We start from the raw sequence: 14410 nt of genomic DNA on the forward strand, positions 1-14410 counted from the left end.
AGGGATGAAATGAAGCTGAAGAGAGAAGCAGGAGCAACTATGAAGATCAAGCTGGGTGCCCTTAGCCAGAGTTAGGTATTTAGACTATGTCCTGAGGGACATAGAAGAAGTAGTGAAAGGCTTGTACACAACCAGCTCCCTACTTTTCCATCATAGTCCATTTTGTTCCTGTCAACTATTTTGATTCTAGGCTACCTCCAGAAATTTTAAGAAGTATGTGTTTTCAGAGAATAAAACACACTTTATATTAAGCTGAGTAAAACAAAAAATAAATCAGCTACAAAAAAAATTGTATTTGCAAATGCACACAGAATGACTTTTGGTATATCTGTTGTGAATTATCTACATCTTTGTGTCACTTCTGTGATACCACACTTAACTTATGTCGGGGCACAGTCCAGTCAAGATATCTGACCTTGCCTCAAGAGATTGTTTTTTGTTTTTTTTATGTTGGTGGCACTGGAGCTTGAACTCAGGGCCTCATGCTTGCTAGGTAGGCAGGAGCTCTACTACTTGAGCCACTCCATCAGCCCTGTATCTTCTTAAGAATAGAGAGCCCTCTCTATTTCTGTCATTTCCTCAGGAATCAGAAAGTTGTTTACTCTTTCAAGTATTCGTTACTTAACCCTATGACCTCGCCTAGTCAGTATTTGGCCCTTATGTTGTTCTGCTGTGTTCCCTTGATAAAATGGCATAGTTGAAACTGTGGCTTTCTCCATGATGCTTTGGAGATTATATAGTACACAGCCTGTTGTAGTAAATGTGGATATTCATAGACTGTATGAGACTGGGTTTGACAACATCCCCCAGTAACTGAGAGCATAGGATCACACCCTATACTCTGGGATTCTAATCATAGTTCTTTTAATTTCTAGCAGTGTGATCTTAGATGTCTTAGGAGTCTCCTGACCTCTCCAAACTGGTTTCCCTGTGTGTCAAATGGAAGACCTATTTGGAGTCCTTAAGAGGATAAATTTAGAGATAATACCTGTAGAGGACTTAGCATGGTATCTGAAATAAATGAAGCACTTGCTGAATGTAAACTATTTGTGATTATTTATGAAACAGAAGACACATTCAAAATTATTAAGCCAGTAATTTAAATACTTATTTGTATTATCTGTTACCACATTTAAAATGTGAGAAGTTATGCACATATGAATAATAAAATAAAATTAAAAAATGTGAGAAGTTAACAGTTAACATCCTGAGTAGTGGCCTTGACTAAGTTCTTCGTCTAACTAGTAACTCCTGTGGGATCTCAGCCAAGGGTAATCCATGTTTACCCAGGTCACCATCAGCAGTGCAATATTTCTGCTCTTCCACCTGGCCCTCTTTCTTCCAGATACCATGGTATGCACAGGCTGCTGCTCCTGCCTGGACCACATTGTGACATACCTCTTCAAGCAACTGTCTCGTAGCACTAAGAAGAGGACGACACCACTGAACCAGGAGAGTGACCGTTTCCTGCATATCATGCAGCAGCATCCAGAGATGATCCAACAGGTAAGGAGGCCTCTGCTGAGCCAGTGGCCAAGTGAGCTGATGGGCATAAATAACATGTCAACCATGTTCTCACTGCTAAGGCGAAGTTCTTGTCTTAAAACTTAGTGGATTTTGAGAAATTTTTTGTTTTCTTTGCATACTGGAGATTGAACCCAGGGCCTTGCAAATGCTAGGCAAGTGCTCTACTGCTAAGCTAGATCCCAGCTCTACAATGGATTTTGAGTTTACAGAGTAATCATTGGATATAGAAAATCTGAAAAAGAAAAAAAAATTCTGAATCCTCTCTTTTCTCAATTTCTCTCTCTCTCTCTCACTCTCTCTCTCTCTCTCTCTCTCTCTCTCTCTCTCTCTCTCTCTCTCTCTCAGGGCCTCAGATTTGCTAGGCTAACACTCTACCCTTGAGCCACACCCACTCCTTTTGCTTTTGGTTTTTTAGATATGGTCTCATGCTAACTTTTCCCTGGCTGACCTCAAACCTCAGTCCTCTGTCTCTGCCACCCAAGTAGCTGAAATCACAAGCATTCATCGCTACACCCAGCCTAAATTGTCCTTCTGAATGTCACACCAACCCCTACACCTTGGTCCTATCACATGAGCACTGTCATGCTTCCCTGAAAATACTTTGCATCGCCATTGCTGAAAATGGAGTGCAAGTTAGCGTATTCAGCCTCTTATGGCTTGTGTCATTTGCACAGCACAAACAAGAACGCAGGACAGGACAAGATAAAGGTCAGGGGTAGAACACATGTCTAGCATGCACAAAGCCCTGGGCTCAATCCCCAGCAACCACAAAGAAGAAATGAATGCAGGAGATTAACTGACCACACAGAGCTCAGACCATAGGTCTGTCTGCATTTTACTTGCATGTAACAAAAGTAATATTTGAAGCAATTTGCACAAATACAGTACTAAAAAAGTAAGAAAATGAGAGGAGTAGAATTCAAATTTAAGCCAATAGTATCTTACTGTCTCTTACCCTTGTCTGTTGTTCTCTAAAGGGTCAGTAAAATAATTTACAGCTTCACATCTACAAATGTCATAAAGCTATCTCCTCTGAGGCCTGAGTACCTGGAATTAATAGCGCAAGGTGGTTTAACCTACTGAAATTTTGTTTGCTTGGCCCCCATCCCATTCCCAAGACAGAGTGAACTGGAAAGTCCATTTGTAAATGAAATTGTCAAATCAGTTTAAAGAACAGGAAAGGAAGTTTCTTAAAACCTTACCTTGAAATAGAAGACAAAAATGAAGTGTCTCAAAATACTTGGTTTACCCTACACAGACAAGGCGTTCAACCTAACATGCTGTTTTTTTGGAGTCTGTCTTACCTTGGGCAGACACACTCTAACTGTGTCTCACCTCCCATTCTCCATTTTCAGATGCTGTCCACGGTGCTGAACATCATCATCTTTGAAGACTGTAGGAATCAGTGGTCCATGTCCCGACCCCTCCTCGGCTTGATACTACTTAACGAAAAGGTAGGAGAGCCAGCTTTCTGGAGCAAGTCAGAGGAAGTGATAGGCCCACACTTGGCTGTCACTTCCTAAGCACTGTAAAAGTCTATGGAAACACTTGGAAAACAAGGGAACATGACCTATTTACTGAACATGTCTTATTCCTGCTTACCTATTAGAGGTCAGCATGAATAACAGTTCAGACAACAAAAAGGAAAAGACACCGAAGTGAAAAACTGTACCTGGATAGCAGACCCAAATTCTAGTTTTAGCTCTGGCAGATCTATAAACTCTTGCCATGAACAAGTCTTGAGATGCCTATAAAAAGAAGTACTTTGCAAATTAAAAATTACTGATTTTTAAGTAGTAGGAAGACATTATCCTGAAAGTGCTTGTCTGGTTTTAGGACACTGCATTCCATTCCTCTTTGAAGAATCTACACGTGACAGAAGGCTAATTTGCCTTTCCCCACTTTCTCTTACCTTCTGTTTCAATCCCTGCCCTACAGTATTTTTCTGACCTAAGGAACAGTATCGTCAACAGCCAGCCACCAGAGAAGCAGCAGGCCATGCATCTGTGTTTTGAAAACCTGATGGAAGGTATCGAGCGGAATCTTCTAACAAAAAACAGAGACAGGTGAGTGCAGAGGGCCCTACCAAAAAATCCTGAGCAATTGTTATTTTTCAAATGATTGAACAAGGGCCCTTCCTTTAAAGTCTCTGTGCACCCTTATTTGGAGTGCTGTCCAATAGAATAGCAAGCCACTGGATCAGGGGCATGGCTCAGTGGTAGAGCATCTGCCTACCAAATGTGAGGCTTTGAGTTCAATCTCCAGCACCAAAAGAAAGAAGGGAAGGGAGAGAGGGAAAAGAAAACCACTTTTAAAGAATAGAGAAGCAAACTTTATTCTAATACTTTGTGTAACACAATTTATCTAAAATACAATGTCAGTCAGGACTGGTGGTGTGGTTCAAGTGGTAGAGCATTTGCCTAGCAAGCACAAAGCCGAGTTCAAACCCCAGTACTCAAAGACATAAAATATTATGTCGATATATAACCAATATTTCTAAACTGAGAGTGTCAACATTGTTCCATGTCTTCAAAATACTGCGTATGTTACACTTAATGGCATACCTCAATTCAGATGCTAAGTTTTCATCGGAAAGTCTTCATCTGTATTTAGAGCTCATAAATACGTAGTTGACACAATAGATTCCCATAAGCAGATTGTTCCAAAAGTACTTAGAAGTTTTCTCATAACTAAATTGGATATCTGGGTTTTTTCCAATTATTTTTATTTAATTTTTATTAAGGCTTTTTAATATAAAAATGATTAAAATGTGGTCAGGGAAATTAATATTAAATTTCACTTGATTCATTTCTCAGTCCCACCAGCCACTGTTTATGTGCTTTCTAGCCCTATGTGGTTAGGAGGTATCATATTGGGCAACACAGCTCTGTATCACTGGTGTCTTAACATTGAGAAATGCATCAGTTTCATCTTTCTGTAACCCACTTTTTGAGGGTTACTTCCCACCTCAGTGAGATTCCTTTTGTGCTGCTATGAACCTAAAATGACCCTCAGGGTCCCAGACTTGACCCATTTCTAACCTGCTGTGAAGTTGCCAGGTAGAAATAGGGACAAAATTAGGCCAACTTTCCCTCACAGTCTTAAGACAGATTAACCGAAACAATCAATTCCTGTTTTGCTTCTCTGTTGCCACTTCTCTGCTGGGGGGGCAAAAAAATTAGGGAAAGACCTTACCCTTCTTTCTCCTCTCCCAACCCACATGCGCCCTCTCTGCAGGTTCACCCAGAACCTGTCAGCATTCCGTCGAGAAGTCAATGACTCAATGAAGAACTCCACTTACGGCGTGAATAGCAATGACATGATGAGCTGACAGCTCTTTGGACTCTACCTGTACAGAGCAGCGTCCCTTTGGTCTGGCCCAGAGGGGTGAACAACTGCAGGGGAGAGGGCCTGGCTGATCCTGGCTCCTTCCTCCAGGGATGTGGGGGAAATGGCAGAGGTCAGCTTGCTGCTTCCCCAGGGAATAGGGGTGTGCGTGCACTCACTAGGGGGCAGGGCGCTGCTGGTTCCTGGGGGACTGGGTAGAAAGGGTGGTGGGAGGAAACAGAGACACAAATACCTGAGACTCCAGCCCCCTCCTCCTGGGGCCACCCAAGGGGGGAGAACCCCCAGTGTCCTGCCACAACCTGCCTTGTATAAACATGTACATTTTTTCATAACATTTTGAACAAGGTTTATATTGACTCAAGTTTAAAAACAAAAAAGTGTGACTGAAAAATTTTTACAGAGTCTAGTGCACCAATGCTGATGTGAGGGGTTATGTATGGCGAGTGAAGAAAATGTGTGTTCTGGTGGCCTGAAGCTTTACTGAACAAGGATGTGTGAAAGTGCAGAGATATATTTAGTGACACAGTGTAGAGAGGCAAAAAGAAAGAAGTAAAAATTCCAAATGTATATTTTTTCTTAACGCCCTTCCCTCACCCTCAAAATGATCACTTCTTGTTGCTGTATTAACCCTTGTTATTAGGAACTTTAAGCCATGCCAGAGCACCATCCCTCCCGCTTAACCGTGGATGCTGCCCTAGGTCCCCAGGCCTCTTGCAGTGACAAATAACTCCAGCTAAAAGTGTTTGGTATTCTTATCTCCATCCTTTCTCCCACTTTGCTTACCCTCATCCTCAGACAGATGCCTCTTGCTGTTAAAAGTTGGATTTAGGGCTGGGGGCATGGCTCAAGTGGTAGAGCACCTGCCTAGCAGGTGCAAGGCCCTGAATTCAAACTCCAGTACAGCCAAAAAAATTAAAAGTTGGATTTAACTATATATTTAGGGTTCTTAGTCTCTGTAGAGACCAGAGAGAAGTAACTGAGCTTGTTGCTCTCCTGTTGAGCAATTTGGATGAGTCCACCAGAGGCCTAACCATGTGTGGCCATTACTTTTGTCTTCCCCAGCCCTCGAGGCAGTGTGTGCGGATGTGTGCGTGTGGATATTTATGTATGTACCCTGCACTCATGAATGTATGAACTGGAGGAAGTTACTACAGGGGAGGGGTTCTTAATAACAAGGTCTGCCTAGCATGAAGTATTTAACATTCTCTCTCCCTTGAAAAATATACATTTTTATAAAATGAAAACCATAAATGTTTTGAATATTAAAAGTTAACCTACAGAGGAAAATTAATGGAGAAAGCTATTTGCCTTGTACTTTTCCACAATTGTTGCTGCTAGTTGTACACATCTCTAGTTCAGCTCTTGCCCATGGGACACTCATCAATTAGGTTTTATTTTTATTTCTCTCCTCTGCCCCCAGAAACAAGCCTGTTAATTTTTTTTTCCTTCTCCTCTGGCGACTGTGTGGTGAATCCTTTCTTGCGTGATCAGGTTGCGGATAGACTTGTAAGGGTGTTTGCTGCATACAGTGTAAGCATTGTGACCGCCAATAAACTTCAATGGTTTCTACTGACTGGTTTCAGCAATCAAGTGTAGTGTGTGTCCAGGGACATTTCTCACTCTAAACACGTGAAGATATTTGAAACATGCATTCTTAAAAGCCAGTGAACAATAGGCCCCTCAGCCTTACAAAATTAACTTGTTTTTCATTGGACTAAGTCTGACTATACTTCTTTTTAAAAGTTTGATTGGCTCAGTGTGTTACCCATAGCTGTAAAAGTGCATCCATTCTACCTCTTTACTAGTTTCAGTGGCTGGTGGAGTGACTCAAATGATAGCACGCCTGCCTAGCAAGCATGAGACTCTGAGTTCGAACCCCAGTACCACCAAAAAAATTTTTAAAACTAGTCTCAAGATAGTAACATGGCCACCTGCAGACAATAATAATTGAAGGAAGCCCAGTTTTATTAACATTTTGATGTCTATTTCTCTGATGTGAGCTAGGCTTTATTTACTGGAACCTGACAAATTCAAAGGCAAATGTTATCTCCTGGATACTTCGCAGATCTTGTGGGCCAAATTTAGCAAATAAAGAGCACTAGTTAAGTCCTAATCCTTGTACTCACCATGCCTGTGTGCAAGGGAGCTTCGTTGCCAGGAACATTGGAAAAGGTTGAGGTACAGACAGGTGTGTGTGTCTTACTGAAGACTGATTAGTATCCAATGACTCACGGGCTCAAGAGTGCCAATCAATCATGGCTGCCTTACTGAGATGTACCTTTTTGTGCTGTGTCAGCCTTCTGGGAACTGGTATTACCTCAGTCCTTAGTTGTTTCAAAAGTCAAAAAGGCAAGTAATTGATTGCTCTTAGCCAAGTTCCATCTGTAAGCCTAACAGAAAGATAAAATGGTTTTCACTAATATGCAAAACAGTCCTGGTGATGCTCCAGGGACCTGGAATTCTAATTCTGAAAGTAAATGCAAGCAAAAAAAAAAAAAAAAGACTGGAGGCATGTCTCAAGCAGTACAGCACATGCCTAGCAAGCACGAAACCATGAGTTCAAACCCCAGTACTACCACCAACAGCAACAAAAAATCTTTCTTGAAGAAAAGTCCTCTTGCCCTATTGTCTTGACTGGCAAAACCCCAAGCCTTCCCTTCACTTCCACAAGAATTTCAGAGGCAAGAAACTAACCAGGGATGATGGTCTCCTCAGTGCACCCAGAGTACAGTATACTTAGGGCAAAATACTGTAGTTAAGATCTTCCAAAACCCCACTGAACTTCGCAAACCTTGGGGCTTGGGGCTCCTCAGTTAACAATTTTAAGAGAAGGGGCTTAAAAAATAGGTTTTTGGTTAAAAGCAGTCGATACTGATTTCACCTGATGTGAAAGCCAGTTATTCTTAAGTTCAGAAATCATGGCGGTCTTAGTTAAGACATGAGTTTATTTGGGAGTGTCTAGGCTAGGCTGCTTCCTGGGCAGAGTTCATGAGGTCAGATGTCTTTACACAGTGATTCCTGGCACAAACTCTACCTTACACTGAAACAACATCTAGATTCTTTATTGCATGTGTATGTATGTGTTTTGTTAGCTTAGCCCAATCAAAGGTTATCCTTTCCTGCTATGGTGTAATCCAAACAAGAGTTGGCCTATAGATGAATTTTTAGGTCTTCAAATTTTAAGAAATAATGACTTTCAGCAGAAGAGTCAACTTTTAGTGGCAGGTGACAGCCTACTAAAAAATAATAGCTTTTCGTTCTCTAAAACATGGGCTTACTTGTAAGGTCTTTTTCCCAAGTAGAAAAATGTTTCATTATCATATGACATTTCACCGAAGCACACAAGCATCTAGACCACTTTCCAAAATACTCATGGTCATGGGGTAACATGAATTAACCTCCCAGTGTCCTGTTTGCCACCAGCCAACCCTGTCCGCACTCAAAACTTGTCTGGATCTACAAACCCAAGCTGACATCTAATACTGCCAAACTAAAAGGAGAGGAAAAAGTTACGGGAATCTGTAAAAACCTTAACTAGGCCTTGGAAAAATGTTTGGAAAAGTAAGTGTTCTCACCAGCTGCGATTAACTATCAATTAAGATGCTACATCATGTTTAAGGAGATTCTTCCCATTAGCTAGCTGTCTTCTGAGTTGGTGACATTTATTATATGGGCACATAGATTCTGTGAACACTGGCTGGCCAGCCATTTGGGTATGTTTCAAGAACAGTGATTCAATTAAAGAAAGCAGCTGCCACACAATGGGACATTAAACTATGAGGGTGGAGAATGGAATCAAGTTTGGAAAGCTATTTCCCTTCCTCAGAAGACCCTGAAAGTTCTCAGGACAGCCTGACTGCTACCCTTTGCCATCTGTTCCTTCACTATATACTCACCACCAACTATGGGGTAAATACCTTTTTGGTAATGATCAAGAGAAGATGAAAAGCAGAAAAAGCAATGTGCAAGGCAAATTTATTTCCACTCTTCTGTGTAAAAGCTCTCAACAGTACAACGTGACTAAACTGTGAACAGGGTTAGGGTATAGCTCAGTAGCAGAGCATTTCCTTAGCATGCACCAAACCTTGGGTTCATCCCCAGCAGCACCACCACCCACAAAAAAAAAAAAAAGTTGAGTATAAAAGCACCAAACACAACTATTATGTTTTGTTTGATAGCCATGATGACAATTTGTAAAGTATACAGCAGCACCAATACAGTCTAACCCATTTCACTGGATTGCAAAGGAATGAAGACTGATAATAGGCTAGTGGTGTGGCTCAAGTGCTAGAGTGTCTGCCTGACAAGCACAAGTTCCTGAGTTCAAACCCCAGTACCCAAAAAAAAATAAAAAGGCTGTTACTTCTTAACCCCTACTATTGAATCAAAAGTCTGGCATCAAGATTCATCTGGAGGACAAATAAACTCACACGACTAAAAACTTACGTAAGGATTTGGCCTTACGTAAAAGCTCAGCAGAGCAACTATAGTCTGATAGGTACTTCCTACAGCTAGTAAAAGGGTGAGAGAATGTAGTTAGAAAACCCAAGCTAACAAAGACGGAATAAAATCACTTTTAAGAGTACAGCAGGGCGATGAAAGAGCACTGGAGGGGGTTAATTCAAGTACATTTGATACATAGTAAGAATCTTGGTAAATGCTACAGTGTACCCCCACCCAGCACAACAATAAAGAAAACAGAGCAGGCCATTATTTCATGAGGATTGCCCACTTAGATACTGCAGCCCTGGGCACTGGTCACAAGACAGGTTAAGTAGTTATAAACCTTCCTTACCATGCCACAAACCAGCGGAACCCTTCCACTCAGCTAGACAGATACAACTGCCACCTTCCTCCTGCCTTTTCCGCCTACAGAATCCTCTCCTGCCAGTCTAAACTTTGTTCACCTAACTTTCCCCATATCCGAAACTGAGCCTCACTCCCTCTCTACAGGGTCCCTCTACTGTCCTCATCTCTAGGAGCTTTAGGACCTGCTCATTTATTTGGAGTGTTCCTAAACCCACCCTTCCCTGTCTAAGCAACCAAAATGTGCTCCTTATGAGCTGTGACCAAAGGATCACGTCCTCGTCATGGTAACGAGGAAGCGAAGTTCTCAGGCCGTGGGAGCATCCGCAGAAGATTGTGGAGAGAGGAGTTGGACTGCGCGAAGGCCCTGCAGGGAGACAGATCACAGGCTGCCTGGTTTGGACCGGTTAAACTCACATCCCTGCCACTGGCCTCAACCGAAATGAAAACAGCGAAAACCGCACTGCTTAGGAAAAAAGGAAGAGTCCACACCCCTTTTAGGCCCACAACCGGCCACCAGCGTGCAGGCCAGGCTTCAGTGCAGGGTCCCGGAAGTGATTGCGCTGTCATTAGCCTAAGAAGCAGGCATTGCGCCTGCGCAGAGACCCGCTCCCGGCCCGGCGTCGCTCGCCCCGCCCCACGCAGGCGCAGTGAGGCAGCTCCGCAGTGGAAGAGCGTATTTCAGGACGCCCCTGGGAGGCGGTGTGCCCCCGTGGCCTCACGCCCCGCATCCGCAGCGGTAACCGCAGAGCTCCCTACTCTAGGGCTGGGGTACACAGAGCTCAGCGGAGGCGACACGCGGATGGAAAGGGATGGGTCTGGGAGAAGTCAGTGAAGTCCGGCAGCACTGGCCGGTGGAAGAAGGCACGCCCACGGAGGTGCAGAAATGTGGCTGGAGGGAGAGCGTCTGCATGAGGGATGAGCACAAGAGGTTAGGATTTGATCCTAAAAGCTCTAAGTTTCCAAAGGCCACTTGGGAAAGAAGCTTAGTGACCAAACTGCTTAGCCCACCAGCTAGTGGGCAATAGATGTGAACCAAGGCAAGGACGGTGGGGAAAGTTCAGTGACATTGAGGGAAGTGGAATCAGTGGCACTTTGTGACCAGCTGGACTTGGACGGATGGTTCTGTGATGTCCACTAACAGAACAGGAAGAGAAAGCACGGGCAGTACAAGGGTGCGGGTCCTGTCCAAAACGTCAGAGCGCTGGGGGACCTGGATAGAACCTGACTCAAAGAGAATTCCCCGCTCTTCAGGCAGCGCTGGTGCTGGTGGTTCTCGCCGGTATTCCTGACCATCTGGGTGACTGAGATCCGGAGGATGGCAATTCGAGGCCATCCAGGGCAAATTTTTCGCGAGAACCAGCCTGCAAAATAACCAGAGCAAAATGGATAGCAGGTGTGGCTCGAGTTTGGAGCACTTACTTTGCAAGCGCAAAGCCCTGAGTTCAAACCTCAAAAAATAAATAAAATCCTACAAAAGAAATATACCAATCACACACTCAGTAGGAGGGACCACTTCCCAACTCATTTTACTAACTAAGCATTTCCCAAATACCAAAACCAAAGAAGGTAAAAGAAAAAAAATTAACAAAACCAAGAACATTGCAGAGTAATATAGCCTTTATGAGTTTAGATGCAAAAATCCTAGAAAAATATAAACAAATATAATTCGACAATATATAAAAGGAGTAATACATCATGATCGAGAGGGGTTGATCCTAAACGTTCAAAAAGCAATAAAGGTAACTCAAAGGATAAATAATAGATCATCCCAGTACATAAATGTATGGCAAAATTCAAACTTATTCACGACTTTTTTTTTTTTTTTTTTTTTTTTGATGGCACTGGGGTACCACTTCGCCAGCCCTTTTTGTGTTGAGTATTTTCCAAACAGGTTCTCACGAACTATTTGCCTGGGCCAATTCATAGGCGTGAGCCACCTCTGGCTTAGTCTCACCACTTCTAGTCAATATTTTACTGGAGGTCATAACCAAAAAAGAAAAGGCACACAGATCAGACAGGATGAAGTAAAAATGTTTTTTCATAGGTGTCATGATTTAGGTTACAAACATTATACTGGAACTACTAAAATGAATTTAACAAAATCACAGAGTATGACACCAACATACAAAACCCATTGTATAAGTCTTTGCCTAGCATGGGCAAGGCCCTGGAAAAAAAAAAAAGTTTATTTGTATATACTAACACACAATTAGAAGATGAAATTTTAGGGGGAGGAGTGAATTTGATCAAAGTACATTATATATATGTATATACAGATATATATTTGCATATAATTATACAATTTATGCTAATCAAAGATATGAGGAAGATGAAATATTTAAATATATGCCATTTGCTATAGCATCCAAAAACGTGAAATACAAAGAAATAAATTTATAAAGACAGATGCCAGGTGTGTACTGAAATCTATGAAACATTGCCAAGGAAAAGATCCACTTAGTAACATATTCATGGCTTTGATAGCTCAAAACCCATGTCAGTAAACCCCACATCAATCTTTGCATTCAACAAAATCCCAAACTCTCAAACTTTCTACTTTTCTGTAGAAACTGATAGACTGCTTATAAAATTTATATGAAAGTACAAAGCATATGGACAGCTAAAAAAATTTTTTGTGGTCCTAGAGATTGAACCCAGGGCCTCTTGATATTAGGTAAGTGCTCTACCACTGAACTATAACCCCAGCCCTAAAATACTTTTTAAATCAAAAACTAGAGTTAGAGGACTCATGCGCCCTCATTTCAAGATTTACTATAAAGCTATCATAATCAAGGTAATGTGGTATTGGTTCTAGGGTGGATGTACAAATCCGTGAAACTGAATAAAGTCCAGAAATACCTCCACATATGTGCTTAACTGATTTACAACAAAGATGCCCAGGTAAATCTACAGGGAAAGGATAGTTTAAAGGAACTAGATAAGCAGTTGGAGGGAGGTCCAAGTGAAGGAGAGGGATAAGCAAAGCCAGTGTGATGACAGATACACCCTTTAGTCCCAGCTACTCAGGCAGCTGAGCAAGAAAGATCACAAGTTTGAGGCTATCCTTTGCAATATAGCAATATGCCATCTCAAAAAAAAAAAATTGGTTCTTCAAAAGACACTACTTCTTTCTACCAGCGGACTCCACCTGCGCCCACCATGCTCCCCTTTGTACTTCCCTTTCCCTAATATTTGACAAACCCCATTTACACCCATTCGTTCTGGTTAGATTCTTCCATGCTGGAACGCAAGAACCAAGGTCTTCCGGAAACACCGTTTGCCATTAACATCTGGCAAAGCCAGCTGGGAGTTTAAAAAAAAAAAAAGGCAAAATGCTATGTTTATTCATTTGTTTTCTTCTAACCATTCCTCTCTGTCCTCTGGCCCTGCTCCCTCCACTTTATTTAAAAAAAAAAAAAAAAAAGACACTAAAAAGATGAAGCAAGGCTGGAGGTGTGTCTCTAGTGATAGCCTGCGTCTGCCTTGCAAGCGTAAAGCCCTGAATTCAAACCCCAGTACCACCACCAAAAAATATATATATAAACCAGTGGAAGTGTGGTGAAGCACACCTTTAATCCCAGCACTTGGGAGGCTGAGGCAGCAAGAGGATCACAAGTTTGAGGCTAAGTACTAGAGGGTAGCTCAAGAGGTACAGCATTTGCCTAGCAAGCACAAGGGCCTGAGTTCAAACCCCAGTACCACAAGAAAAAACAAACAAACAAAAACACACAATTTGAGGCTAGCCTGGGCCACATGGCTAGAAATCCTGTCTCAAAAAAAAAAAAAAAAAAGTACCTACCTTACAAGCAAGAGGCCCTGAGTTTAAATTCCAGTTACACTGCCTGCCCCCTCCACCCAAAAAATACTGGAAAGCCATAGATAAGCCAAAAAAAATCAAAGTCTTTGAATCTTTGAAATATATCACACACATATATATACTTTTTTGGAGGTAGGACTGGGATTTGAACTCAGGGCTTTGCACTTGCAAAGCAGGCATTCTACCTCTTGAGCCACACTTCCAGCCCTGGAAAACATACATTTGACGACAAAAAACAGTATTAACATGTATAAAGAACCTCTACAATTCAATAAGAAAATAACCTCCTCAGCTTAAGTTTAAAAGTTGAACAAGCATTTTGCAAAAGATGACATGCATGTGACCAATAATCTCTTAAAAGGTACTCATTCTATCACTTGTCACCAAGGAAATACCAATGAAAATGACAAGGAAATGCCACTAAAAAATGAAACATATCCACTAGAACAGCTAAAATTAAGAAGATGGACAATGCCAAGTGTTGACAACGTTACAGAGCAATTAGAGTTCTCCTACATCGCAGGAAGAAATGCACAATGGTAGTCAAAGCTGCTGCTTCCTACTGCCACCCAAAGCTAGGCGTGGGGCCCCTTCTCTCACAGCAAGCCTCAGTAAATCCCCACTGGTTCTCACCAATGGTCTTGGGCCAACGGCAGCCACTTCACCTGGGAGCTTGTTAGAAGTGCAAATTCTTTTGGCCTCACCTAGACCTGCTCAATGGGAAACAGTGGAGGTGAGGCCCAGCAATTGTGTTTTAACAAGTCCTCCAGGTGATTCTGAGGCAAGAGGAAAGGACAGAAGAATGGATTAGGGAAAGAAGGGCTGCTTCTTTAAGGCTGATTGGACACCTCCCCCTCCCCCTTCCCAGGCTTCTTAACAGCCTGGTGTGGGCAGCTGGCCTTGGCCTCC

At 42.3% G+C, this 14410-nt stretch overlaps 1 protein-coding gene across 3 annotated transcripts in view; it reads left to right on the top strand.

Annotated features, from left to right (window-relative positions):
- Xpo7 (exportin 7) overlaps nt 1-6448 on the top strand; it is an 85509-nt gene extending 79061 nt beyond the window's left edge. For all 3 annotated transcript variants that reach the window (XM_074055127.1, XM_074055128.1, XM_020177565.2), the window contains exons 25-28: nt 1346-1506; nt 2883-2981; nt 3466-3593; nt 4765-6448. In XM_074055127.1, coding sequence (XP_073911228.1) covers nt 1346-1506; nt 2883-2981; nt 3466-3593; nt 4765-4858 — 482 coding nt within the window. In that variant the 3' untranslated portion in view covers nt 4859-6448. The remainder of the gene's footprint in view (nt 1-1345; nt 1507-2882; nt 2982-3465; nt 3594-4764) is intronic.
- Nucleotides 6449-14410: the final 7962 nt, after the last annotated feature.

This window comes from Castor canadensis, chromosome 14 (assembly GCF_047511655.1).
Source record: "Castor canadensis chromosome 14, mCasCan1.hap1v2, whole genome shotgun sequence".
Lineage (NCBI taxonomy): Eukaryota > Metazoa > Chordata > Mammalia > Rodentia > Castoridae > Castor > Castor canadensis.